Source organism: Vulpes vulpes, chromosome 8 (genome assembly GCF_048418805.1).
Source record: "Vulpes vulpes isolate BD-2025 chromosome 8, VulVul3, whole genome shotgun sequence".
Lineage (NCBI taxonomy): Eukaryota > Metazoa > Chordata > Mammalia > Carnivora > Canidae > Vulpes > Vulpes vulpes.
In genome coordinates, this window is record NC_132787.1 from 18122522 (window position 1) to 18149812 (window position 27291).

At 39.5% G+C, this 27291-nt stretch overlaps 1 protein-coding gene across 3 annotated transcripts in view; it reads left to right on the forward strand.

The window, feature by feature from the left end:
• The window catches only part of TMTC1 (transmembrane O-mannosyltransferase targeting cadherins 1), a 267311-nt gene that overhangs the window by 31945 nt on the left and 208075 nt on the right, over positions 1–27291 (forward strand). For 2 of the 3 annotated variants that reach the window (XM_026000063.2, XM_072765653.1), the window contains exons 3-5: positions 411–484; positions 3859–4035; positions 7514–7720. In XM_026000063.2, the coding sequence (XP_025855848.2) occupies positions 411–484; positions 3859–4035; positions 7514–7720 (458 nt within the window). The remainder of the gene's footprint in view (positions 1–410; positions 485–3858; positions 4036–7513; positions 7721–27291) is intronic. The other variant, XM_072765654.1, reaches the window with a different exon arrangement.

Sequence of the window (27291 nt, forward strand, 5' to 3'; positions counted from 1 at the left end):
GAAATTAAGCATAAAAATCTTTTCCTTTCCTCCTTTTTCTCCTTCTATAAACTTGTTGTTAAATATATGATAGCCAGAGGTGGTTAGCCCTATGTCAAATTTGAAGAACAATGCGTTTTCTTATTTTATCATACTTCTCATTCATCTAAAAAAAATACCTTTTTATAAAAAAAGATTTAATTTAGTTATTTATTTGATACTGACAGAGAGCACAAGTAGGGGGAGAAGCAGGCTCCCTGTGGAGCAGGGAGCTCGAGTCAGGGCTTGATCCCAGGACCCTGGGCTTATGACCTGAGCTGAAGGCAGACGCTTAACCAACTGAGCCACCCAGGTGCCCAAAACATATGCATTTCTGTAACAGTTTTCTGAAAGTAATTTTCTGAGGTCTTTATTTTTTTCAAACTTTCTAGGTGGCTGGAATTGTTGGCAGAGCTGATGTGTTAGCATGCCTGCTGTTTCTCTTGGCCTTTCTCTCCTACAATAGGTATGTATGGCTAAGAATGCCCGTCTTTGTGGTTACAATCATGCTGTCCCCTCAGGAATTTTTGTCGTGTGTGTGTGTGTGTGTGTGTGTGTGTGTGTGTGTGTGTGGATTTTGAGCATCTATCTGAGACAGGAGGGAGGCTTGTTGGCAGTAAAATGCTCAGAGAGCTTTGTGAAGCCCAAGATAGGAAACCTCCCGTTACCGAATGTGAGGCTGCTCTCTCTTCCAGCCACATTCTGAACCTTGTCATAATGTTTTAAAGGAACGGCTATCCCAGTGCTGGGAAGACAAGGTCTTGCTTCTTGAATATTCTTACCTGTCATTTCTTACTGAGAATGGAATTTGAAAGCTTCAAGCCAATATATGTTGGGTGTAGTCCTCTCTTCTATTTGGACATGATTTGTTTAATTCCTTCTTTTCATTTTGGCCCTAATTTTTTTCCCTCTTTATTATCCTCACTAAATTAGCTCAGAGCTTAAAATAACAAGGCTGAATTGGAAGTAATATTTCTCAACTGTGGTTTTCTAATTTACACTCCTTTCGTTAAAATATAACGAGCAAGTTCCTTGCTTTGAGATGCTGAAAAGCAATAAAATAATTTCCCATTATATTGCTCAGATTTTCACTTGAGTTGTGATATATCCACAGAGGGAAAGGGGCAGAAGGCTTAGAGGGTGGCCCAGATAAAGGGGGCCAATGAATTGTGTCACCCTAATTGTGAAGGGATGCCTGGGTAAGGATTTGTGAATATTGATCTTTGGATGAGTTCATTGACCTGCCAGCCAGTGACTGAGGAATACAATTCTAAACAAGTGGTTCTCAATATGGGGCAGACTTGTCCTTCCCCTGGGGACATCTGGCAATGGCTGGAAGCACTTTTGCTTGTCATTAAGTGGAACTGTGCTACTGGCATTTAGTGAGCAGAGGCCAAGGATCCTACAATGTACAGCACAGCCCTTACAACAAAGTATTATTTTATTGATGAGAAACCCTGTCATAAACCAGTTTAGCCTTTGAATGATCAAGAATTTTTTAATTCTTAAAAAATTTTGGTTTAATGCATGGAGCCTGTTCTTTTTTTAAAGATTTTATTTATTCATGAGAGACATACAGAGGGAGGCAGAGACATAGGCAGAGGGAGAAGTAGGCTCCCTATGGGGAGCCAGATGCGAGACTCGATCCCAGGACCCCAGGATCATGACCTGAGCCAAAGGCAGATGCTCAACCACTGAGCCACCCAGGTGCCCCTGGTACCTGTTCTTAGTACAGGTTTTCCATGCTATCTGAAAGCAGAGCATTTCTGTGAACACTTTTGTAAGCTAAAATGGCCTAAAGTGTTGAAACAATGGCCATTCATTAATATGGCAAAATTGGGGGCATTCCCAGACCCCCAAAACAACTTCTCTTATGCTTGTTCTGATAGCATAGGACACATCTTTCTAATGCATGCACAGAATAAATGGAAATAAAGTACAGATGCTCACCCAGTTCAAAGCTGTGGGGGCTTGGTGCTGAGATGCAGAGTGTGGCTCCTGGGGAAGGAGCTAATTGGCGGGGCTGCTCCTACTGCTTGGGGTGCACTTTGCCTCTGTAATAGCTCCTACAAAACAAATGCTAAACCCTATTTTTGGTTCTCACCTCTTTTTTTTTTTTTTTTTTGTAAAAACAAAATCCTCTTCAGATTTCTTCCTATTAGGGAAGATAGGTACTAATGTAAGTCTTTCATAAAAGTGAAATGGGCAGCAATGTGAACTGCCACAGTTCAAATGTGAAATTTTCAATGGAAAAGTGGGGGGACCTGTATAGTACTAGTCTTCTAGGCCTGGCTTTGTGGCTCTCCACAACATTGCTAGTCATGTGAAATGGTATTGTGAAAAATCTTAAAAATATAAGCCTAAACTCACCAGTTAGTTCTTTCCTGTTTACTCTGGCATTAGAACAATATTAACAATTGCCTTTTAGTTTAAACTTACTCTTTGGGGCTTTTTCTGTGTGATTGGTACATTTGGGAACATGATCAGGCCAGAGTTGTGTCCATAGCTAGGTGATGATGAACCTTGGGATTACTGTTTCTCTTGTACTAGCCATTCTTACTTTTAGCAATTTAAGATGTAGACCAGCTTCAGAGAAAAATGCGTATCTATTGCAAATTTGGCATATCATTTTAGGTGATTGTTCCAAGACATAACAGTAAGAGTAAGATATCTTAATTACAGAAATATTGGCTTTTACTTCAGAGCAGTAAGGGCATATGGCTGTGGTACCTACTGAGGGAATAGTGATGTTTTTTTGGTGTGGGCCAATGGTATGTTGTCAGGTGAGAAAAGGCTTTATGCTCTGGAAGATTTTTTAAAATCCCGGCTGGAAATCATAGTGAGGGAAAACAAAACAAAACAAAACAAAACAAAAAAAACCCAACGACTTTACCTAATACATCTCCTTGGAAAATAAATTTAAAAATACCAATTAACCAGAAGAGAAGACAAAGCCCAAAATATCTGTATTTTCATCACAGAGAAGAATAAGGATTATATTTTGGTTTATCTCTAGCCACTGACTGATTTATGTACAGAAGCATCTGCAACACCTTCACTAAGATAACAATTATGATGATAACCACGTCACATGTAATAAGTCATTTATTTAAACCTGCCTACAATACTGTAATCTTATTTTGTACACGAGGGAACTGAAGCACAGTGAGTCATGGTAACCTGTGCCGTAATACCTGGTTAGTTAGCTGCAAAGCTGTGATTTGAATCCAAGAGAACCTGGCCCCAGAGTTCACACATCTGGCTTAGTAACCTGTATTATTCACTTAAAATATATTCACTTAGGGGATCCCTGGGTGGCCCAGCGATTTGGCGCCTGCCTTTGGCCCAGGGTGCGATCCTGGAGACCCGGGATCGAGTCCCACATCGGGCTCCCGGTGCATGGAGCCTGCTTCTCCCTCTGCCTGTGTCTCTGCCTCTCTCTCTCTCTCTCTCTGTGACTATCATAAGTAAATAAAAATTTAAAAAAAATTAAAAAAAAAATAAAATATATTCACTTAAACATCCTTCAATACTACTACCTATATTTCTATGGTAGTATTTTAAGTGGGTTTTTAGTGTCCATTTATTATGTGCCACATTTTACCATAATTTAAATGTATCTTCATTGAAATACTAAATTCAGTGTTATTTGGGCATTTACTTTTTTTGTCTTTGCAATTTTAAATAAGTCTGTGATGAATATTCACGAAGAAATCTTTCTTCACCTGCTTACTTAGAATACAATGAAATTGATTATTAAATCTTAGTGTTAAAAGCTAGTATTTCTCGGTGACCCACATTTCTTCTTAGATTAAAAAGAGTCTTGATCTTGTTTTACAGGAGTGTGGACCAGCATCATGTTGGGGAATGTTTCCCTCCCACGGCTTCTCCCTTCTTCTTGCTGCTCAGTTTGTTTTTGGGGACCTGTGCGATGCTGGTGAAAGAGACAGGCGTCACGGTGTTTGGAGTGTGCTTGGTTTATGATCTCTTTTCCCTATCCCATAAGCAAGAGAAATCGTAAGTCATTTTTTAAATTTTGATACCAAGCAGTTCATGTGCAGAGAAGAATTACTTAATAGCTTTCAAACTTTCATTTATAAAAAGGTTACATTTTGTTAAATGTAACCTTGCCTTACACCATAAATTAATCCAGCTTGTTTTATTAAGATAAATGTGTTAGATATGTTCAAACTCTTCACACTTTGTAAAAATCAATGAGGACATAAAGATTTGAGCCCAAAATTTGGAATTGGAACGTCTCTATGTTGACTGCAAGTTTATATTGCTAGATTGTTTTGGTTGCATACTATTGAGAAATCCTGATTCACAAAGACAAGTGGTTGCACATGGTGACAGTTTTTTAGCAGCTTGCCTTGAATCCCTGCATTCAAATGAGTGTTATCCATCAAAAAGCACTGCTAAGTTGGAATCTGCTTACTTGTTGTAGGAATGATGCTGTTACCTAAGAGTTCTGTGGAGTCTTATTTTGGAATTCCACAAAAGGCCAGTCTAAACCATTCAGGAGTACTGACATGCTATATTCAAATTAAAGGTCAAGTTTATTTAGTAGCCTACTTTCATGTAAAGAGTTTAAGCGCATTCATTACATACTATGGATTATAGATGGTAAGAATTCTATGGCATACTAAAAGTGGAAGCACATATTTCTCTTCCTCTAACAAATCCTTAATTACTAATAATTTCCCATGCAGACCCCATTTTTCAATAACTATAAGGCCCTTTTGAACTTTTAAAAAATGTGGTTGATTTATTCTTCTACTTTATCCAGTGAAGAATTAGCTTTAAAAAAATTCCTGCCTTTTTATCCCATTCCCTACCTGTTATACTCCTTGACATAAAGATAAGAGCAGTGTTATTGAGTGGCAACAAACTGAGATGAGTCATTAAATTCTGATCACCTTCCTGCCTGGGCGTGCTTAGAGATAATTTAAATAGACTTCAGTGCTCTATTGGCTCTCTGTAAATCTCAGAGGCGTGTAAAAGGAAGGAGCTTAGTTATCATTTTGACCTAAGCTCATGCCAAGAAAGCTATGAGCCAGAGGACCTCCCCTTGGCTTATATGAGAATGCCTTTCCTCTAGATCCTCTCAACCAATGTGAGGGACTGTGGCTGTGGTGCCGGCCTTACTTTTTACCGAACAACCTAGCAACCCATCTTTTTGCTTCCTTTTTGCATCCTCTATATCTCTGCCTCCTAACCCCTTTCTGCTCTGCCTCACCGACAGCAGAAGGATGTGACAACTGACTGCAGACCCTCCCCTGTGGTCCAGTCCAAAGCAATTTTAACCTCATCAGTGAAGTCATGTCTCCTCTGGTCTTGGGACTCTCCAGCCCACCGTAGCCTGTATCCTCCTTTCTTCTTCATCTGGTCACTGCTGAGCCAGGGTTTTTTTCAAAGGGGATAATTGTCTCTTTTATTTCTTTAAGAATTGTTCCTGACCTTCATAATACTAAACTGCTGGAAGTTCAATGGGAGGAATCATACTGCTGATATGTAGTTCAGAAGTTGTACTGCTCATAGTCTCTGCTTTGGTTTTTAGTAACTTTTGGCTCTCACAGCCAGCAGCTCTGCATAAGTAGAGACATTCATTCTTTTCTTCATCCTTTTATCCACCCATTCAACACATACTCATTCTGTGCCTAGTCAAGAACAAGAGATAAGATTTCTTCCCTCCAGAGGCATATACAGAGGCATGTACTGGGGGAGGCAGATGTCGTATAAGTAATTACATCAGTAGCTGATTACGGTTGTGAACAGCAGTAAGGAAAGGGGAGCATGTACCAGGGAGACCTGGCCAATAACCATTAAGATCTCTTGAGTTCTGGCCACATGCCAGGCACTGTGCCACACCATCTACAGGTATGAAGTCAGTAATGCTCATCCTCACTGCTAGCCTCATTTTATAGAGGAGAAAACAGAATCACAGAAGGTGACCTCTCCAGAGTCACCAAATCCCAGGTGGGGCCAGGATTTGGGTCCTTGTCTGCGTGCTTTGGAGCCACAGGGTTGCCTCTGAGTACCTCTTCTTCCATGGAATGAACACAGAGCAGAGAGGGCCCGAGAGACCTGCCAGGACATCTGCTGCCTAAGACCTGGGCTCACATTTGTATCATGAGGTCAGCTCAGACGTTCTGAGTGTATTGGGGGTCATGACCCTTTTTAAAATCCCACAGAACTATGTCCCGTTTTCCCAGAATAATGTACACACACACACAGTTTTGCACAAACTCTTAGGGCTCTCCTCCCACTTTATCTGCTCATTTAGAATAAACATCTTGGCATTAGGTTATTCTTGAGATCTTTTATCATATGATTCAGGCAGCAGGAAAGACACAGTAACAGAAACAAATGTTGGAAGCCTTTCTACATGAAGAGCAATTCATTCCTAAATTTTAAGATTGGGCCATAGGAATGGAGTAGGATTGCTTTGACTTGACATCACCATTAGGAAGAAACAGTTTCAATGAAACATCAACTCCTGAAAGTTAAGTTTCTTTTCACTGTTCTTTCTTTTCTAAAAATTTCCAACATGCAGAGAATAACGTTCCCTAACTCCAGTCCCTACCTTCTTTCTCTGGCAGTAACGACAATCTTGAATTCATCACTTTTTCATTTCTGTGGTTATTTTCATGCCATTACCTAATATGTATATACTGGTATAGATATCAAATTGAATATCAAAGTGAATATCAGGGTATTTTAAAACATATTTTCAAACTTTATATAAATAGTATCACTTGCTCTTCCATTTAACATTGGGATTTTGAGATACAGTTTTTGCTATTATAAACTGGGCTGCACAGGATTTTGTGTGTGTGTGCGTGTGCAAATACGTGTGGCTTTCTCTCAGGCATAACCATGTAAGTGGAGTTGGGACCACAGATGGATGCATGTTCACTGTGTCCTGGACTGAAGCATTGCTCTTGGAATGATTGTAGCAATGTCTGAGAATACCCTTTGCTTTGCTTTGCTTTGGGCATCACTTGGTAGTATCAGACATTCTAATTTTTCCCATTCAGTGGTTATGAATTCTATCTCAGAGGATTCATGAAAGAAAATGTAATCAAGGTACTTTGGATGGATCAGCTTTGAACAGTACTTTTCAAGGTCATAATTATGTAAATCCTAAATACCAGTTCAACCACATATTTTGAAAGAAATATATTTGGAGGACAAGTGATGAAGAAGAGACAGTGTGAATGTGTGTGTACATGCGGGTGACCCTATATGAGGGGCTGAGACTTAGTCTTCTATAGTAGTAAGTCATAAGTTCTAAAATAAAAAGAAATAATAGCATAATCACGTTATTTTTAAAACATTGTGATACATAACAGAAACACAAGAGCTAAAAGATTTGAGAATGGTTGCTTCAGGGCACAGGACTTGGGAGTGGGCCAGGGGACTGCTGTTTCTTGTTGCAAGCCTTGTCATTCTGTTTGACCTTTATTCCCCTCAATTCCATGTGCACCATTAGGAGCAATGGGGTCATCCATCAGCGCAGCCCACAGCAGACGGGGAGCCCTCAGCCCCCCTCACTGCCCACACACCCTCACCGAGAGAATGGAAAACAACATCGATTTCCTCACCGAGGAGCTTGGGGTGGCTGCCACTCACCATCGCCACCAGAACCCAAGAGCAGCGGATTCCCAGTGTCTCCTCGAGCTATGTGGTCCATGATGAGGTACTGAGCTGGGCTCTTCGTGCCCGTTTTCACCAGTGAGCAGCACCTGGTGTCACGTGGGTGGGCAGGAGAAGTGAAGTGCTGAGTGGGTTTTTCATGACAGCCCTGCTCTCGCGTTTCCCTCCCTCCTCGTCCTCTTCATTCTTCCCTTTCCCTGTATTAGATGAGGTAAGAAAGGAGTCCCTAGAAGAGACAAGTGGAAGCCCTGCTGTCTGCCTTGATTTGGAGGTGGGGGTGAGGTGTGGGTCTGGAAAGCCTCAGTGAAGAACACCTGGTGGAAGTGGAAGAGCCTTGAGCTGGAGAGCAGGCCCCTCCTCTGAGGTGGGGGAGGAGCGCGCCACCTTCCCCTGCTCCCTCTTCCCACTCTCCCCAGTGACAGGAATTGATTACAGCCTAAGTATGGGAGGAAGCCCAGGGGACCCTGCTTCTCAGAAATGTTTTTGAGGATATAGGACAATCTTTTCTAAAGCATGTAGTTTTCTTTCTTTTTAAAAATATTTTGGCCTACTCATGAATATTAACATAGATTTATCAGAACGGGTCCTCACTAAATTAGGTTGCCTCTAAAATAGCTCAAACCATGGGCGAGTCAGAATTTAATAAAGATGGAAATTAGATTCATCCTATTAGCACTTAACCACTTCAGACTGCTGTTCTTATTCCTCTGTGTGGTCCCAGAAAACTCATTTCAGGGTCTTAGTTTCCAATTATTTCCGCCTTTGCCTGTTTTTTGGATCTTGTGCCATTCATTGATTCATTCATCAACAAATACCTCTTGACCATCTGTCAAGTGCCAGGCACTGTTCTAGACCCTAGGGATGTTATAGTAAATAAGGAGAACGAGGTCCTTCCTCTTGTGTAGCTTCTTTTCCAGTAGAGGAAGACAGACACTAAGTAACCATCAAGGAATGAACAGTGTGGTGGAGAGTGATGGATTGGCTTGGCCTGGACAAGTTTGAGTTGGTTGGTCAGGAAAGGCCTCCTGAATCCTTGGGAATGACCTGCCAACATCTGGGCAGAGGGATCCAGACTTGGGGTAATGAGCAAGTGGGAGTTGGAAGGGGTGAGGTCAGGGAATGGCCAGGCCCAGATACAGAAGGGGCCTGTTGGCCATGAAATCAAGTTTGGATTTTATTCTGGCTGGAGAGGGAAGACTGTAGCAGTTTTTTGTTTGTTTAAGTGTGGAGAGAAATGATTACATTTCTTTTTTAAAATGTGTGCTGGCTTCTTTGTTGTGCTTGATGTGCGGGCACAAGAATAAAGCAGGGAGGAGGGTTTGGAGATTTTTATACAGATTGAATGAAAAAGAAAAGTGTTGGCCAAGGATGACAGGGACTGAGATGAAGTGCTGTGTTGCATTTGGGACATCTTTTGGATATAGGTCCCAGAGGACTTGATGGTGCTTGCCATCAATTCATTAATTTACTCATTTCACAAATGTTTGAGGAACTGGATTAGCCAGACACTATGAAAGTATGTGGGATATGAATGTGAATGAAGCCCAATATGGTCGCTTCTTCATGAGAGTCACATGTTCAAGCTACTGTGAAGAGGGGGTATAAGGGAAAGGCAGGAAATAAGGATTTGGGGGTTTCTGGTTTCAACAGTTGGATGGATGGGGGTGCTAGTTACTGAAATGGGTGGACTAGGGGAGAAATAGGTTTTCTGAGAGTTGAGGGAGGGTGAAATCACAGAAATGTATGAAATTCCTGCCAAAGGAAAAAGAGAGATCAACAGTCCTATCGTTGAGGAAATCATGACTTTTTTTATGGAGGGCTGTGAAGGAAAAGAAGACAGAGCACTTAGGGAAATGTAAATTTTAAAAAGAAAGACGAAGAAGGAGGAAAAAGAGGAATTAATAGAACATTGGAGACTTTCATAGTGGCTTGAACATGTGACTCTCATGAAGGAGCAAGCATGTTGGGCTTCATTCACCTTCATATCCCCCATAATTTCAGAGTGTCTGGCTAATCTAGTTGCTCAAATATTTGTGAAATGAGTAAATTAATGAATTGATGGTAAGAAAATATTGGAATTAAGCACAGAAAGACTATTTTCAGTATATTTGGCAATGAAGGAATAGTGGAGGGGCACCTGAGTGGCTTAGTCGATTAAGCATCTGACTCTTGGTTTCAGCTCAGGTCATGATCTCAGTGCCTAGAGATCGGCCTGCACTGATGCTCCATGCTCTGGGGGAGGCAAGGTTCTGCTTCAGGATTCTCGCTCCCTCTGCCCGTCCCCCTGTACACTCTTGCTCTCTCTCAATAAATAAATCTTAAAAAATGGAGGAATGGTGGAAAAGGGTATTATCTGGAGGTGTGTTAGGTTTTTGTTTTCATTCTTATTTTAAATTTGATGGACGTGTGTGTATGTAGCTACATTGTAGATAGGAGAGATGAAAGACACGGCAGCAGAAAGGGTTGGGATGAATTATGAATACCAGAGGGATGCTGGTGAATGTTTAATACCTGGCTCTTCAAAGAAAGGAAATCCTGACTTGTAGAGTTTGCCAGTTTCCCATAAGCACGCCTACCGTGGCACATTTCAGGCTACAAATGTGATTCCACTGACCGTGACCGTGGAGTTGGGGGAAATAAGCTGGAGCTCACCATTGCACAGTATTTCCACTGCCTCATAGACAACAGACATAATCTCAAGAGCTTAAATAATAGTAAAATTGAAGTAACCTAATTAGGAAGTGATGAGCTTTGAGTGTCTATCACCTTTGTTTTTAAGATGATTTTTAAAATTTAAAGTTGAATTTTTCAGTAATGGCTGTATTTAATAACTGGCCTGCAGAATTCCTAAAAATTTAATAGTCCTCTTCTACAGGCCAGCGTGAGTTAGTTCCAGCACACTAGTGAAGAAGGCCCTTCAGAAAAAGGAAGGAAATTGTGTATCCATTATCCATCTACTACGCACCAAGAGTTTGGTTAACACTTCCCCCTATTATCCCTGCAACCATCATAGTAGCCATTTAGGATGGCTATTAGAGTTCCCATTGCCAGGAGGAAATGAGAGATCTTAGAGGTTAAAAAACTTTGTCCATATTTACACAGTAAGCGTTAAGGTTGGGGATGGAACTCAAGCTGTTGTCCCTTCAGCCTGTGCTTTGTCCATTGGCCATGATCTCAAATCCAGGGTCCCATGTGAGGACTTAGCTTTGGGGAGGAGGCAGGACACCTGTATCATTTTATGTGGAGCTCACCGCTCTGTTGCACTCTTGGGAAAAGATTCTTGCAGTCATTCTTGGACTGTACCTGAAGCACTTTTTGACTTGCTTTGATATAGGGTTTGGTGCTAATACATGAAATCAGATGATATTCTCTTGTAGGTCACTTTTTTTTCTTTTTTGAACTCTGAGCACCAGAGTATTTATTTTAGAAACAGTGGTGTCTGAAGAGCAGTATACAGCACAACTGGAACTGCACTAGAGTTTTACTAAGTTACCATGCTTGTGGGCAAGAAGGACCATTTTCTTTACTTTGGAAACTTGTCATATATTTTCTCTCTTTTGAAAAGAAAGGTATTATGTTTTTAGTATACATTTGGTTAGAATTAAAATTATTTTTGAAAACTATGCACGACGGGGATCCCTGGGTGGCTCAGCGGTTTGGCGCCTGCCTTTGGCCCAGGGTGCGATCCTGGAGTCCCGGGATCGAGTCCTACTTTGGGCTCCGGGCATGGAGCCTGCTTCTCCCTCTGCCTATGTCTCTGCCTCTCTCTCTCTCTCTCTCTCTCTCTATCATGAATAAATAAATAAATCTTTTAAAAATATTAAAAAAAAAACTATGCACGAACCTTCTGTCAGAAGGTGGTCAGGTAAAGCAAATACAAGTTCAAAAAGGTGATGCTGTTCTAGTTCTTAAGATCTCAGGTGTTTAAATCATGGCTCCTTTGCTTACTTGATCTTGGACAAGATATGATCTCCCTGAGCCTATGTTTCCTCATCTCCAGATGGGGAAAGCAGTAGTAATTACACTTTACTCTCAGATTGGTTGTCAGGACTAAGAGCAATAGCACAGATAAGAAGCATATAAACAGGTGCCTGGTACTCAGGTAGCCATTCAGCACATGGCAGCCAGCCTCATCATTATTAGTAGTTTAATATTGTAACTATTCTCAATCCCCTGTGGGTTTCTGGAAACCAGGATGCACCATGAAAATGGTGAACGTACAGTATGCAGGCAGGGGATGAGGAGTTTGCATGGGATTTTTTTTTTTTTTTGGTTTGTTTTTTGATTGAACTTTGAGCCCATTTGCTAGTATGCATTTGTATTGCACAGATGGCATTAGGCTGACAAAAACATTGTGCTGAACACTATTACTTCCAACATTTTCAGAAGGGACATCTGGGTGGCTCAGTCAGTTGAGCATCTGCCTTCCTTGCAGGTCACAATCTCAGAATCCTGGGATTGAGCCCTGAGTCTGGCTCCCTGCTCAGCGGGGAGCCTGCTTCTCTCTCTCTGTCTCTCTCTCCGTCTCTCTCTCCCCCTGTCTGCCCCTCCTTGCTGTTTGTTCTCTCTTTCAATAAATAGATGAAATCTTTTAAAAATGTTTTCAGAAGTTACTGTGCTCAGGGAAAAATCTGAACCCACAAAAAAAATCCTACATTTTTTCAGATGCTGGTTTTTCTTCGTGGTTCAGTGATTAACTTATGGGTAGAAAGTATAAAAATACCCCTCAGACTTAGGGTACACACTCTGGAATCAGATAAAATTTCAATTGATACTATGTTTTACTGAATTATTCCATGTGAAATGAGGAATGTTTTGTATGTAAACGTTCCTTCTCTTATCTCCTTCATTAATATTAAATTCATTCACACATAGACACGCTTTCTTTTTCACATTGAAAAGATCAGTGAATTCTACGTGAAATCTTATCTTCAGTAAGTCCTACTGATGTTTATATATAACCGCTTAGTCACTTTCATATACATACTTGATTGATTTCATATTTAAGTGACAGTGATCACAATAGGCATTGAAGAGAAGTTTTTGGCTCCATAAATTCTTGCTCATTTCCTCTTTTTTCACCTGGATCTGTCAGGGATCATTCATTCAATAGTATTTACTGAGCATCTACTATGTGCCAGGCATCAGTTTTGGTGGGAAGATTATGGCAGTGAAGCAAACTAAGCCCAGCCCTCATGGAGCTTGACTGGATGCTGATCATGGTGTTTTTACTTAAAATGAGCTCATTTTCTACCTTTGTGGGCAAGACAGTGGTTAGAGTTTTACTTTAGTAGGCCTTTAAAGTTTTTCTTGTAAATACCTTGCACAAAGGCATGCAAATCAAGAAACTAAGACAGGTTTAGGACTAGAGAACGGTTTGGCACTAAAGTGAATTTGTGAGGTAATTAAATTCAGGGGACTTAGGGAGGCATTTAAATATTTTGACCTTCACTGATGGGAATGGGTAACTGATCTTTTAAGTGTCATTTTAATGCTTTATTTCTGTAGACCTGGCATTGCACTCTTTTTCCCAAAATAAGAAATACTGTGCAGATTAAACTCCTAAGGTGAGATTTTGAACTTTCATCCACACATTTGATCCTGTGAGTAGGGCAAGTGTGTTTCAGATCATTAATAGTCTCATATTAGCTTTGAGAGAAACTTTGTGAGCTAGCCAGGTGTGATTTGCAAGTGACAGAAAAAAAAATACGTTGAAAGTCTGTATTACTAATAACAGATTTCTCTTTTGTTTCCCTCTCACCTCCAATTTTACACACTTCTTCTTTTGACTGGTTTCAAATAAGCCATTTTCAATCTCATTCAGCTGCTGCTTTCCAAAATGAAATGACCCAGGGGTGCTTGGCTGGCTTAGTCTAGAACATGTGACTCTTGATCTTGGTTCTGTAAGTTTGAGCCCCGCACTGGGTATAAGATTAACTTAAAAATAAAATCTTAAGAAAAAAAAAGTTAAATGACCAAATGAAAGAGGTCCGGAGTTAACTAGTAGGTCTACACAGAAAATCATCCAGCAGTTGCAGGTGAAGTTCGTGGGTTCATAATAATAAATCCCCTCCCCTACTTTTAAAATCTCTTAATGCAAGTGTGAACCTCAGTGATGAATCTTTGTTAAGAATGCAGATCACCTCATGGAAGTAGATGTTAACTATGATTTTATTTTATTTTTAAAAATTTTTTAAAGATTTTTATTTATTTATTTTAAAGATTTTATTTATTTATTCATGAGAGACACACAGAGAGAGAGAGGAGAGAGAGAGAGAGGCAGAGACACAGGCAGAGGGAGAAGCAGGCTCCATGCAAGGAGCCTGATGTGGGACTCGATCCCGGGTCCCCAGGATCATACCCTGGGCTGCAGGCGGCACTAAACCGCTGCGCCACTGGGGCTGCCCTATGATTTTATTATAAAGAGACTGCAAATTCAGTTGCTACCTATCATTTTTTCTCACTTTTCTTTGTTTAAAGATGAACTGGGACACATTTTGCTAGAGAATTTTCTCTCTTCCTCAGTGGTCTAAGTTCTTTGGTCTTTAGTTGTTCCTGGATGGCTGTATCCACATCACTATGACTTATTTAGGCGAGGCAGGCTCATGATAGGAGAATCCAAGAATACAATAAATCTTAGGCTATATTTTATAAAGACACTAATCAAACCAGCTAGCATAATTATTGTTAGAATTATTTATTATTAACAACTGTATAACTGTGAGCACTATCAACCTATCACATGGGCACAATCTCTAAAGGGTACATTTTCTGACTTTTGTCCCACACACCCTGAGTTTTTTCATAGTTTGTCAATTTCGTTTTAACAAAGCGAACTGATGGTAGCTTTTGCTACGGCCTCGTGGTACCTTCTGATGTCACTCAACTGCAGATCTGCTTAGTGAAAGTGAAGGCACTGGAGAAAGGAGGTGAGTGATCACCGTAGGCATTTGTCTTCCTGTGGAGAAAGAAATATTTTACTGGGAAGAGTGAACCAGTGGTAATGCTTTGCTAGAGGAATGATGGAAATGGTGGGAAATTTCTTTTTTTTTTTTTTTAAGATTTTATTTATTTATTTATGAAAGACATAGAGAGAGACACAGAGACAGAGAGAGAGACACAGGTAGAGGGAGAAACAGGCTCCATGCAGGGAGCCCGACATGGGACTCGATCCCAGGTCTCCAAGATCAGGCCCTGGGCTGAAGGCGGTGCTAAACCGCTGAGCCACCCGGGCTGCCCAGGAAATTTCTTTTAAAAAATTTTAATTAACAAATTATTTTTGAGTCTGTGTTATCGGATTTCTTAATTAGGAACTGTGTTTATCATGATACTATCATTCATGTGCCTTTACTGTTCATTAATAGAGTTGATTTACCCAAGCTGGGCTTTGAAATTCTTTCAGAGTAGCTTTTCAAAAATATGGAACTTACCAAAAAAGTATTCTCTTGTGTGGATAGAGAATTAGAAGAGAATTGTTTTTCCTCATATTGTTTTCTAACCATTAGCTGAGAGTGATATTATTGCTTTTGAACCAGACCTAGAGTATGTGGTGAGGCGGGAATTATCTTGATGAGTTTGTGGGAAAGCTTATAGTAATCAGCTTTGGTTCTTGAACTGAGCTCAGCACTAAAATGGATCATTTCAATAAAGTGTTCCTTGGATTCATTCAGAACTTAGCACTAAAAGCTTCTTCCAAATAAATCACATGCTAAGGAGGCAAAATTCCTTTTAATTTATGGATAGCAGTTGGTAGAGTTTCTAACTGCTGACAGCCCCTGGTTCATTCTGTTTAATCTTGATTGGGTACTGATTCTTGGCAATCTTCGATCCCCTGTGAATTTCAGTCAGTAGATGATAAGTTCTTTCCTTTCTCAGTGTAGAGCAATCAAGCTTAGGCATCTGCTTTCCAACTGGATGCACAAGGACATATGTTGAAAGAGAAAACTATCAGAATATAGGCATTTCTGGTTGGCATGCAGTTTTGTCACTGCCACAATAGGCTCTTCTTAGAAGAGTCTCAGGTCCCATGCTTTTCCATCCCCTAATGGGTCCCTGTACGGAGCCCTCCACCTCTGTCCCATGTACTTAAGAGGCTGGGTGGCCTCCAGGCCACCAAACAGCTCTCCCTTCTTTTTCAGAGCACAGCAAGGGCTCTTAAGATGTGTAGGGAGTTGACTGCTGATTTCTTTGCTCTTTTCATTAATGCTACTGACATCCAGCTTAATATTTTTTTTTCTCTTTATCTTTTTAAGTGTTCGCCTGCTGAGAGGTTATCAAGTGATTATAATAGCAGTATCAGCTCATCTTAACATCGTAAACACTCAGGATCTATATAAATAACTCTTTCATGAGAACCTTGTGCGGACGCCTGGCAATCCATTCACGGTGGCTTCAGATAATTTGGTGGGATTTTCAGTTTGTCATTCTGAAAATCGTCTGCCACACATTTTGATCTGGTAATATGTTTTGTAGACTGGATGTAACAGAATCTTAAAGATATACAGGGTTAAGAAACACATTTTTTAAAAAAAAATTATTTATTTATTTACTCATGAGAGACAGGGAGAGAGGCAGACACATAGGCAAAGGGAGAAGCAGGCTCCCTGCAAGGAGCCTGGTGTGGGACTCAATCCCAGGTCTCCAGGATCATGACCTGAGCTGAAGACAGATGCCTAACCGCTGAGCCACCCAGGCATCACTAAACACACTTTTTTTTTAATTCAAGAAGAGTTTGGAGAGGTACCTTTTGTGGAAATCCAAATGATTTGTGGAAATCCAGATGATTTCAGAAGCAAGCATCATGATTGTGCTTTTCATCAATGTCAACATTAGAGTTACCATGTCCCATGTGTGTACTTAACCAACTGCCAGAGATCATATTACAGGTTTTATGGGCAGCTTACAGTTTTAATTCTTATAAAAACCTATGCGGGAGACTGTACAAGGACCATGGGCTCATCCCCGAGTTCCTGGGTTCTAATTCTGTTCCATTGCTTCCCATGTATGTGATCTTTGGCAAATTACTTCAGCTCTCTGTGTCATTCATTTCCTTGTGTGCGGGCAGTAGTAATACTGATACCATGAGGTTATTGTGAGGAACAAATTGAGCTAATATATGGAAAGAGATTAAAATTGCTTTTCATAACGGTAGTGCTAGGATTTAGCTCCTCTTCCCCCTCATGCTTATTTTATGCCAAAGCCAATGTGGAAAATTATTGTTTAGAATTTTTTTTAGCACATTCACCATTTCTTTGCTTTATTTATGAAAGAAAGTGGTATAGTCTTGATTGTATGTGTTTGTGATAGATATTTTCTCTTTTTTCACAAGTTTACAACATTTTAAAAAAGATCTTATTTATTTATTCATGAGAGACACAGAGAGGCAGAGACACAGGCAGAGGGAGAAGCAGGCTTCCTGCAGGGACCCCAGTGTGAGACTTGATCCCAGGACCCCAGGATCACACCCTGAGCCAAAGACAAACATTCAACCACTGAGCCACCCAGGCGTCCCAAGTTTACAACATTTTAAAGGGAAATGATTATACAAGAAAAACATTCTTGTACCCATGATGGAAAGTTCACTGAAGTTTAGCAGGATAATAGAATTTTTGTGTTAACCCTCTTAACTGATGAATACCATGCTAATTATGAATTGTCTCAAAGATGCATGTAGAGCTATTCTTTGTTTATGAGACCAACAGTCAACTTTTAAAAATTCATAGTTTTTATGTATTTAGAATTACTGTGGAATAAAATATCACTTTAGTAAACAAATCATTAGGTTGCAAATAAAATAATAAAGATTTAACTTATCAGTTTTTTAGGTAGATGATCAGATAACCATATAGGAAGATGTGTTTCATGTTGTAAATTTATGAATTTTTAATGCCATTCATCTTATTCAAACCATGATATTTATTACTTTATATATAGTGTAGAAAATACGTATTGATTTTGAAATCACCCAAAGCGGCAGTCTCCATGAGGAGCCTGGCATTAAAGATTTGCTTGTAACGATTTAACCTCTAAAAGTATTGGTAAAGTGTTTAAAGGGAACATAAGTATAGATTTTTAGGGAATGAAGGCATTTAATATATCATAATTTGGAAAAAAAATAAACCAAACCAAATCCAAACAACCAGTCAGAGTTGGATGGAGGGGAGGAAGAATGTTTGTCTCATGTTAAGAGCAAGAGATGCCCTCAGCCCCTAATGAATAAACAATACATTTCATCTTTTGAGTGGCAGAGCTCTTAGTTCCTGACAGTTAAATCTTTTTCATAGATTGTTTTTTTTTACTTTGCATTTGGCTCCTTAAGTAATTTTTCTTTGTGAGTATGAAAGGAATGTGACTTTGTGAAAGGAATTACAATCTGTACTGCAGTTATGGTACAGATTGTTTTTTGATTGAAAAAAAGTTGTCTAGGGGTGCCAGTGATGCCTGCAACTCTTGACCTCAGGGTTATGGGTCCAAGTCCCACATAGGGTGTGGAGATTGCATTAAAAAAATCTTTAAAAATTTTTAAAAATAAGTAAGTTGTCTATTTCATTATAAAACTGCAGTTTGGGTTTTATGCAAAGTCACTGAAAAGCTGAGCATTTATCCTCAATCCTCTTCTTTATATGGTATAATTTATGGCCACAAAGAATTAGGTAAACCTTTTAGATAAATTAAGATTGGGTGCTAATCTTAATTATATATTTTGAAGCAGAAAATCCAGGTATGATATTAGTTGTTGGCTAAGAGGTCATGATGTCTTGAACACTGTCATCATTGTGCCTTATTGCTGTTTGTGAAAAATTTGAACAATGTAGGGTTGCTGATAGGTTGTTTTTTGTTTTTGTTTGAAAGGGAAGAGTTACCCAGGGTGGGCTTGGGTGTAAAGAAATGAAAGGCAGCAGAGGGTAGTGTAAGGAGCCATGGCCTGGTTGGTGGGAAAACTGGGTTCATTCTGATTGCGATTTGCTGGGGTCCTTGGGCCAGTGACTTCACATGGGTTTTGGTTTTACCTAGCTATGATGTGACACAGGGGAGGTGGGATGGAGTGGTTTCCAGCCATTTGATATTCTCTCTAAGGTCTGTTTTGGCCAGACACCCAGGAAGCTGTGCTGTCACTTTTCCTCTTTGTGTCTCCCGTGGGCTTGTGCATGGTTGAAAGTTGTGCGGGAGTTGGAGGTTGACCCTGAAAGGAGAGGACGCTGAGAAATGACCATAATGAGGGACTCTCAGAAGTAACGAAGTGGATGGTGGAGGAAATTTTGCTAATGTACATTTTGTTATTTTCTTGTTTCCTTTTCCATCTTGAATTCTTGACTGCCTAAGGTCTTAGAACTTAAGTTAAATGTCTTGATGTAAACTGTCAACATTAAAAAAATTACATTTTACCTTATACATGTTTTGCCTTCAGTCATCCTGGTTGTAATCAGTGCTGTGTATTTGGAAGCTGGCTCCTGCTGCTAACTATTCAGAGGCAGTTTGTTGACTCATTTCATTAATAAACATTTATTAAACACTGAGTGTGAAAATGTCTTAGGGATCATTTGCTTATAAAGAACAAAAGCTTTTGAAAACTTGCTTAACCTTAAGCAAATTGGGGTATTAATTAGAAGGATACACTGGAATCTAATAGCACCCCAGCCTGGGTATGGAGTCTGGGCATTGGGCACAAAAACTGGCAAAGTCCAAATCTTCTGGGGCTTCATGGTCTCTTGCTTTTTAAAAAATCCATGTTGTTTTCCTTTTCCCCTCTTTTTATAGACTGAGTTTTCTTAATTGATGAGCGCAGGGCTGCCTCAATTCTAGCTTCATACAGCCTCTCAGTTCAATTCTGCCCAAGAGGTGGACTGGAATGACTGTGTCCTCACTCCATATTCCCCTAAAGGGGACTGATTGGCCCAGCGTCAGCTTGCGTATATCCCAGTGGAGAGGTCATACAGGTAAAAAGGTTATGTCACCTGTGGTGGTAAGCGCAATTAGATATCTGCGCATTGAATGATGGGAAATACACACAGGAGAGCATATAGCTTGTCTGCTGGGGGAATCTGGCTCATGCTGTCTTTATGGATGAGACAGTGAACTGATGAAAGACAGGACAGCTTCCCAGGCCGAAGGTACAGCATGGAGAACACAGTGGCATGTACTTGCAGAGTGTGTGCGCTTGTGCGTGCGTGCGTGCGTGTGTGTGTGCGTGTGTGTGTGTACACAACAACAAGCAGCTCAGGAGTTGAGTAGTGGGAGATGAGGCTGAGAAGGTTGGCAGGAGCCCTGTCATGGGGGAATTTGGGAGAGATGCCAAGGGATTTTGACTCCCACATATGAAGGGCAACAACAAAAGTGGCATGCTCATCTTTGTTTTAGATTCCTATGTACTAGATAGAAGTCTGACCATAAAGCTGGATGGAACATATTATTTAAGTGAAGATGAAAAAACTCAAACCTTTGATATATATTTTTAAAGATTTTATTTATTTATTCACTAGAGACACACAGAGAGAGGCAGAGACATAGGCAGAGGGAGAAGCAGGCTCCTCAAGAGGAGCCCGATGTGGGTACTCGATCTTGGGACTCTGGGACCACGCCCTGAGCTGAAGGCAGAGGCTTAACCACTGAGCCACCCAGGTATCCCTAAACCATTATCTCTCCAAGATACCTGTGAGAATGACAAAGCAGAAATTCTGAGATTTTTAGCATAACTGAATCCTGCATATTTGTGAAAGCTCAATATTTTCTTTATCCATTAAAATCATACCTTATATAAAATTTTCTCTACACACTTTTGCAATTTTGGAAGAATTCTTGTATTTAAGAAAAGTTACCAGGAGCCTTAAAAGTCCATTTGCCCACGGTAGGAAGAAGCTATATACCATTTATCCACAGCTGTTAATTGATTTAAGCCTTTTCGATTTATGATTTTCTTCTAAAGAATAGAAATTACTGGAAATTTCACAGAGGTGATAATCCCTTCCTATTATGTATTCAGTATGGTAAGTTTGATATAATTTTGATTTCTGGTTTCTGATTAAAATAATCATTTCTTCTTATGTGTATTGTGTCCAAGCAGCTGTTGTGTTTTGTATTGGCACAGATAATTGCTTTTCTACTTGGCAAAGGAAATGAGCAGATGCAAAACAAATATCTTTTTCTGGCATGGTCGATTGGAAGCTCTGCAGCCCAATGTTGACTACATTTTCATAAGTGATAAGCAAGTGCAGCTCCATGTCAGACTGCAGCTATTAACTGCCAGGAATTCACTTTGGCCAAGATAAATTCTGACCAAGTTTGTATATCAGACTAGGTTTCAAGCTTGACTATAAGAAACAGTTTAGTTTCCACATAAGGAAAATAGTATGTTGACATGAAGACCTTTATTGATGTAACTGCCCACAAAAGTGATTCTATAATTTCCTTCTTTATTTACCTTTAATAATGGTGGAACAGTGGTACGCTCAGTGGTTAGGTGCATGGATCCAGAACCACACAAAATGGATTTAAGTCCCAGATTTCTCATTTAGTAGCATTTTAAACTTGGATTAAGTGATTTCAACATCCATAAAGTAGAAATAATCAGTTCTTATAATAAATGGTATGAAATATTTAAAGTACGAGGCCCAGTACAACACACCCAATTATCACTTGTGCACTAATCTGAAAATGTCCAGTCTTTCTACATTTGGGCATAGGGAGATAAGCAGGCTTTCTCATATACTTGTGGTGCTACTTTTCAAGGTCTTGAGAGTTTTGGCTTAAGTCATTCTTGCCTCATTCCATTGGGAGGTAAAAAAGCAACAAAATGGATTGCCTATTTCAAGCCAGGAAAGAAACTTTTAATTGTCACCAAGTCCTTGGGAAGTAGTAGGTCCTCCCACCACATTTACATAGATGTGAAAAGCAAGGCTTACAGAGGCTACATAATTTTCACATCATTACCCTTCTAGAAAGAGGAAGATCCAGGATTTGAACCTATGTCCATCTGATTCTACTATATAAGTTAGCAAGGTCAGACCCTTACAATATTTCCTGGAAATATTTACAAGAAACTTCTAGAAAGGCCTGTTGTAGGGAAGGCAGAAGTTCTACTGGGAATATTTACTTGTTCCTCTTTTTTCTGCATTTCATGGAGCCCGAGTGGCTTTATGCCATTTTATATGTTGGGTGCTCCTGATGCCTTGCTTGGTTCTTGGCCATGTCATCATCACGCTGGAGATAAGGGGGGGGGGGGTGGTTTGCTGTTTATAGCACCCAGCTTAGCATTTTTTAGAAAACTATTCTTCACTTTATTATTATTATTTTTTTAATTTCTTATTTATTTATGATAGTCACAGAGAGAGAGAGAGAGAGGCAGAGACACAGGCGGAGGGAGAAGCAGGCTCCACGCACCGGGAGCCTGATGTGGGATTCGATCCCGGGTCTCCAGGATCGCGCCCTGGGCCAAAGGCAGGCGCCAAACCGCTGCGCCACCCAAGGATCCCCTATTCTTCACTTTAAAGTGAAATACTAGGTAGGATGTATCACATTTTATCTGTAAGCAGTCATTAAATACCATTTTTCAAAAATTCCGTAAAGCTAGACTGAGCTAGCTGTTCAGTAATAGATGCAATCTTGGGTCCCAGGTTATTGTATCTGCAGAGTTTTCTGCTGGAGGGTTGTGTTGCTCTTCAGTGAAACTTCTTTATGTGTGACATTTCTGAAGGATCGATTTTGTGTGTGTGTATATGTGAGAGAGAGAGAAAGGTAAAGGTAGAAATAGTGTTGATTTTTGGATTATTAATAAACGTTTTGTTTGAGACACAGAGAGAGTGCTGTGTGTGCATGAGTGGAGAGGGGCAGAGGGGGAGGAAAAAAGAATTTAAGGCAGACTCTGCACTGAGCACGGAGGGCTAGAACTGACGCAGGGCTAGATCCCACCACCGCGAGACCATGACCTGAGCCGAAACCAAGAGTCGAATGCTTAGCTGAGTCACTCAGGTACCCCTGCTTTGTGGACTTTTGATTGTGACTTCTAAAGTTAATGTATATAGGAATATTACTCGACCTAAAAAAGAATGAAATCTTGCTATTTGCAGTAACATGGGTGGGCCTAGAGAATATTATGGTAAGCGACAGACAAAGAAAAATACCATAGGCTTTCACTTACATGTGGAATCTAATAAACAGACAAAAATGAACAAACAAAAGCAGAAACAGACTCATAAATACAGAGAACAAACTGTTGGTTGCTGGGGAGGGGCCATGGGGTGGGGGATGGGCGAAATGGGTGAAGGAGAATGGGAGGTTCAGGCTTCCAGTTCTGGAATGAATAAGTCAGGAGGATGATAATAAGTACAGCATAGGGAATATAGTTGATGGTATTGTAATAGGGTTGTATGGTGTCAGTAGCTACATTTGTGGTGAGCATCACATACTGAACAGAGTTGTAGTCGTTGAATCACTGTTGTGCACCTGAAACTAATGCAATATGTGTCAACTGTAGTTCAATTTAAAAAATCAAATAATGTAAAGAAACTCAAGTAAAGGGGATCCCTGGGTGGTGCAGCGGTTTGGCGCCTGCCTTTGGCCCAGGGCGCGATCCTGGAGACCCGGGATCGAATCCCACATCAGGCTCCCAGTGCATGGAGCCTGCTTCTCCCTCCGCCTGTGTCTCTGCCTCTCTCTCTCTCTCTCTCTGTGACTATCATAAATAAATAAAAATTAAAAAAAAATCTTTCTAAAAAAAAAAAAAAAAAGAAACTCAAGTAAAGCCCTGTAATGCATAAGAGAAATAATGAGAAAAAGAGTTCTGCCCCTGAAGAATTTGCTGTTATTGAAATCCGAAACAGTGATGAATACTTTGGGAAACTGACCATTTGCTATCTTAGATTATAAACACAGAAACACAGGCCGTCCAGATCTCTTATTATGAACTCTGAGCGTTGATCAATCATGAGGGCCCCCACTGAACATATGTGGGCGATAGTAAAACTATTCACGGGAAGAGAATCACGAAAAGGAAGTAACTTGCTGAACCTCAGAAAAAAACAAACATGTACTAGAGATTTTGAAACAGAAATCATGAATCGTACTACGATACTCTTAAGATAAAGGAGAAAATGAATTGGAAATTTTCACTGATACACTATGGCCCAGCCTTGTTTTCTCAACTCATCATTAATCATTCAATCGATGACCCACTCATCCGTTTAGTAATTATTTATTACTTAACCTGTTTTGTCCCTGGTCAAGGGGTAGGGAAATAATGAATAAAACGACACATACATGAGAAAAAAACAACAGCAAAGTAAATGTGTCTCTGTGTAAACATTCACTGTGGGCACACCAAAGCAGTTCATTGTGGTCACAGTGGTGTACTAGTCAGTCATTGTTTTGTTTTTTGTTTTTTTTTTTTGTTTTTTGTTTCTTAAACTATTTTTAGAGCAGTTTTAGGGTCACAGCCAAGTTGAGAGGAAGATACAGAGATTTCCCATCAACCTGCCCCCACACATGTGTAGCCCCCCCATTATCAATATCACTCACCAGAAAGGTACATTTGTTACTAAGGAGGAGCCTACAGTGACATATCAGAGCACCCATTGTGCGTAGTTTACATTGGGTTCATTGTTGCAGTTGTACATTCTGTTGGGGGTTTGGACAAATGTATAATGACGTATCTTCATCATTATCATATCTTACAGAATATTTTCACTGTTCTAAAAATCCTCTGTGCTCCTCCTATTCATTCTTCCCCACTTCCTCACCCCTGGCAACTACTGATCTTTTTACTGTCCTCATAATTTTGCCTTTTAGAATGTCATGTAGTTGAATCATACAGTATGCAGCCTTTTCAGATTAGCTTCTTACTCTTAATAATATGCTTTTACATTTTCTCCATGCTTTCTTAGGCTTGATAGTTCATTTTCTTACTGCTTAATAATATTCTATTGTCTGGATGTCCCACAGTTTATCCATTCACCTACTGAAAGAAATCTTGGTTGCTTCCAAGTTTGAGCTGTTATAAATAAAGCTGTCATAAATATCTGTGCGCATGTATTTGTATGGGCATAAGGTTTTTTTTTATGATTTTATTTATTTACTCATGAGAGACACAGACAGAGAGGCAGAGACATAGGCAGAGGGAGAAGCAGGTTCCCTGTGAGGAGCCCCATGAGGGACTTGATCGCAGGACCCCAGAATCATGACCTGAACCAAAGGCAGATGCTCAACTACTAAGCCACCCAGGCATCCCTCTATGGGCATAACTTTTAGCCCTTTGAATAAGGATTAAGGAGTCCCAATTGCTGGATCCAGTGGTGCCTGTATGTTTAGTTTTGTAAGAAATTGCCCATCTATCTTCTAAAATGGCTGTGCTATTTTGCATTACCGCTGGTAGTGAACCAGAGTTCCTTTTGCTCCACATCTTCATCAGCATTTGGTGTTGTCAGCTTTTGAATTTGGGCCATTGTAATAGGTGTGTAGTGGTATCCCATTGCTGTTTTTATTTTCATTTCCCTGAAAATGTATGTTTTTCATCTACTTTTCATAGGCTTATTTGCCATCTGTAAATTTTCTTTGAGGAGGTATCTGTTAAGGTCTTTGACCCATTTTTTAATCAGATTATTTGTTATTGTTGAGTTCTAAGAGTTCTTTGTATATTTTGGATAAAGTCCTTTATCAAATGTGTCTTTTGAAAATATTTCCTCCCAGTCTGTGGCTTGTTTTCCCATTCCCTTAACATTATTTTTCATAGGGCAAAAGGTTTTAATTTTAATGAAGTCCAGCTTATCAATTATTTCTTTCATGGATCATGCCTTTGATGTTTTATCTAAAAAGTCATCTTCATACCCAAGCTCATCTATGATTTCTCCTATGTTATCTTCTAAGGGTTTTATAATTTTGTGTTTTACATTTAAGTCTGTGATCCATTCTGAGTTAATTTTTGTGAAATCTATAAAATCTGTTTCTTGATTTATTTTTTTACATGTGGATATCCAGTTGTTCCAGTACCATTTGTTGAAAAGAATATCTTTCTTCCATTGTATTGCCTTGCTCTTTTGTCAAAGATCAGTTGATTCTGTTTATGTGGGTCTTTTTCTGAAATCTTTATTCTGTCCCATTGATCTGTTTGTTCTTCCACTAATATAATAATGTCTTGATTATTATAGTAGCTTTATAGTAAGTCTTGAAGCTGGGTAGTGTTAGTCCTCCAACTTTATTCTTCTCCTTCAATATTTTGTTGGTTGCTTTAAATTTTTTGCATCTTCATATAAACTTTAGAAGCAGTTTGTCAATATCTACAAGATAATTTGCTGAGATTTAGATTGAGATTGCATTGAATCTATAGATGAAGTTGGGAAGAACTGACATCTTGTCAATATTGAATCTTTCCATCCATGAACTTGGAACAGTTTTTCATATATTTAGTTCTTTAATTTCAGTTATCAAAATGTAGTTTTCCTCATATATAGATCTTCTACTTATTTTGTTAGATTTACACCCAAGTATTTCATTTTTGAGGGTGCTAATGTAAAGAGTATTCTATTTTTAATATAAAATTCCACTTGTTCACTGCAGATATACAGGAAAACAATTGATTTTTGTATATTAACCTGGTATCCTGCAACTTTACTATAATTGCTTATTAGTTCCAAGAGGTTCTTTTTTTTTTGTCTATTTCATTGGATTTTCTGCATAGATGATCATGTAGTCTGTTATTCATATCATTTTTAGTTTTTATCTATTTTTTTTTTTTTGAGGAGAAATTTTAAGTAAGAAAAGGCTGCTTTTCTCTTTTCCTTTTTTTTTTTTTTTTTTGGTCTGAGAAATTTAAAATATTCAGGTGAGTTTGAAAAAAATATATAGCAAACACCCATACTATGTTTGGTCATGTTTATTTCAAAGATTTTTTTCTTTTTTCCTCTAAGGAATGGAGCTGTATTGGTATAGTTGAAGTCTAGTTTAAGAGTGCCTTCAGCCCCATTTCCTTTGCTATCTCCTCAGGGCCAGTGGCTGTGTCCTGAGTTTTATGTGTATAGGCTGTTTTCTAAGACCACATTTTTCCCACCTAAATATGCTTCAGCCTCTGGTTAATCTGGTCATTTGGTCAAATTCCACATAGAAAATAGATTAAAAGGTCTTATGTGGATGGGGAGAAAATGTACCCATGGAAATCTCTAGGTTTTACTTTATTTTGATCTCCTTAACCTATAGTCTATAATAGAACTGAGGAGTATCTTTGGAACTGGAATAATCCAGGGGTATCTATTCTGGGAAAGCCCTAAATTAAGTGAAGCTGACTCAGATTTCTTGTTTTATCCTGCTTTCTTGTCACCTGTAACAACATCCAGTTGATTTTCAGCCCGCCATAGGTGGATACGGCTTTTTTAAGAGACCCCTCCTGATCCCTTAGTCCATCTGAGCCAACAGGGACTCTTAGCAATATTCATCTCAGCTTTTGAGATTTTGCAGAGGAGTTACAAGTGCAGTCAACTTTTTTTTACTTGTCCATCAACTTTTATGCTAGAGTGTTTTATGAAATGTCATCACCTCAATGAGTGTAACTTCATAAGTATTTACTAAACATATGCTAAATGATGAGTTGACAGTTAGTTCTCTTTTAGATGTAATACTGAATTCCAATAACTA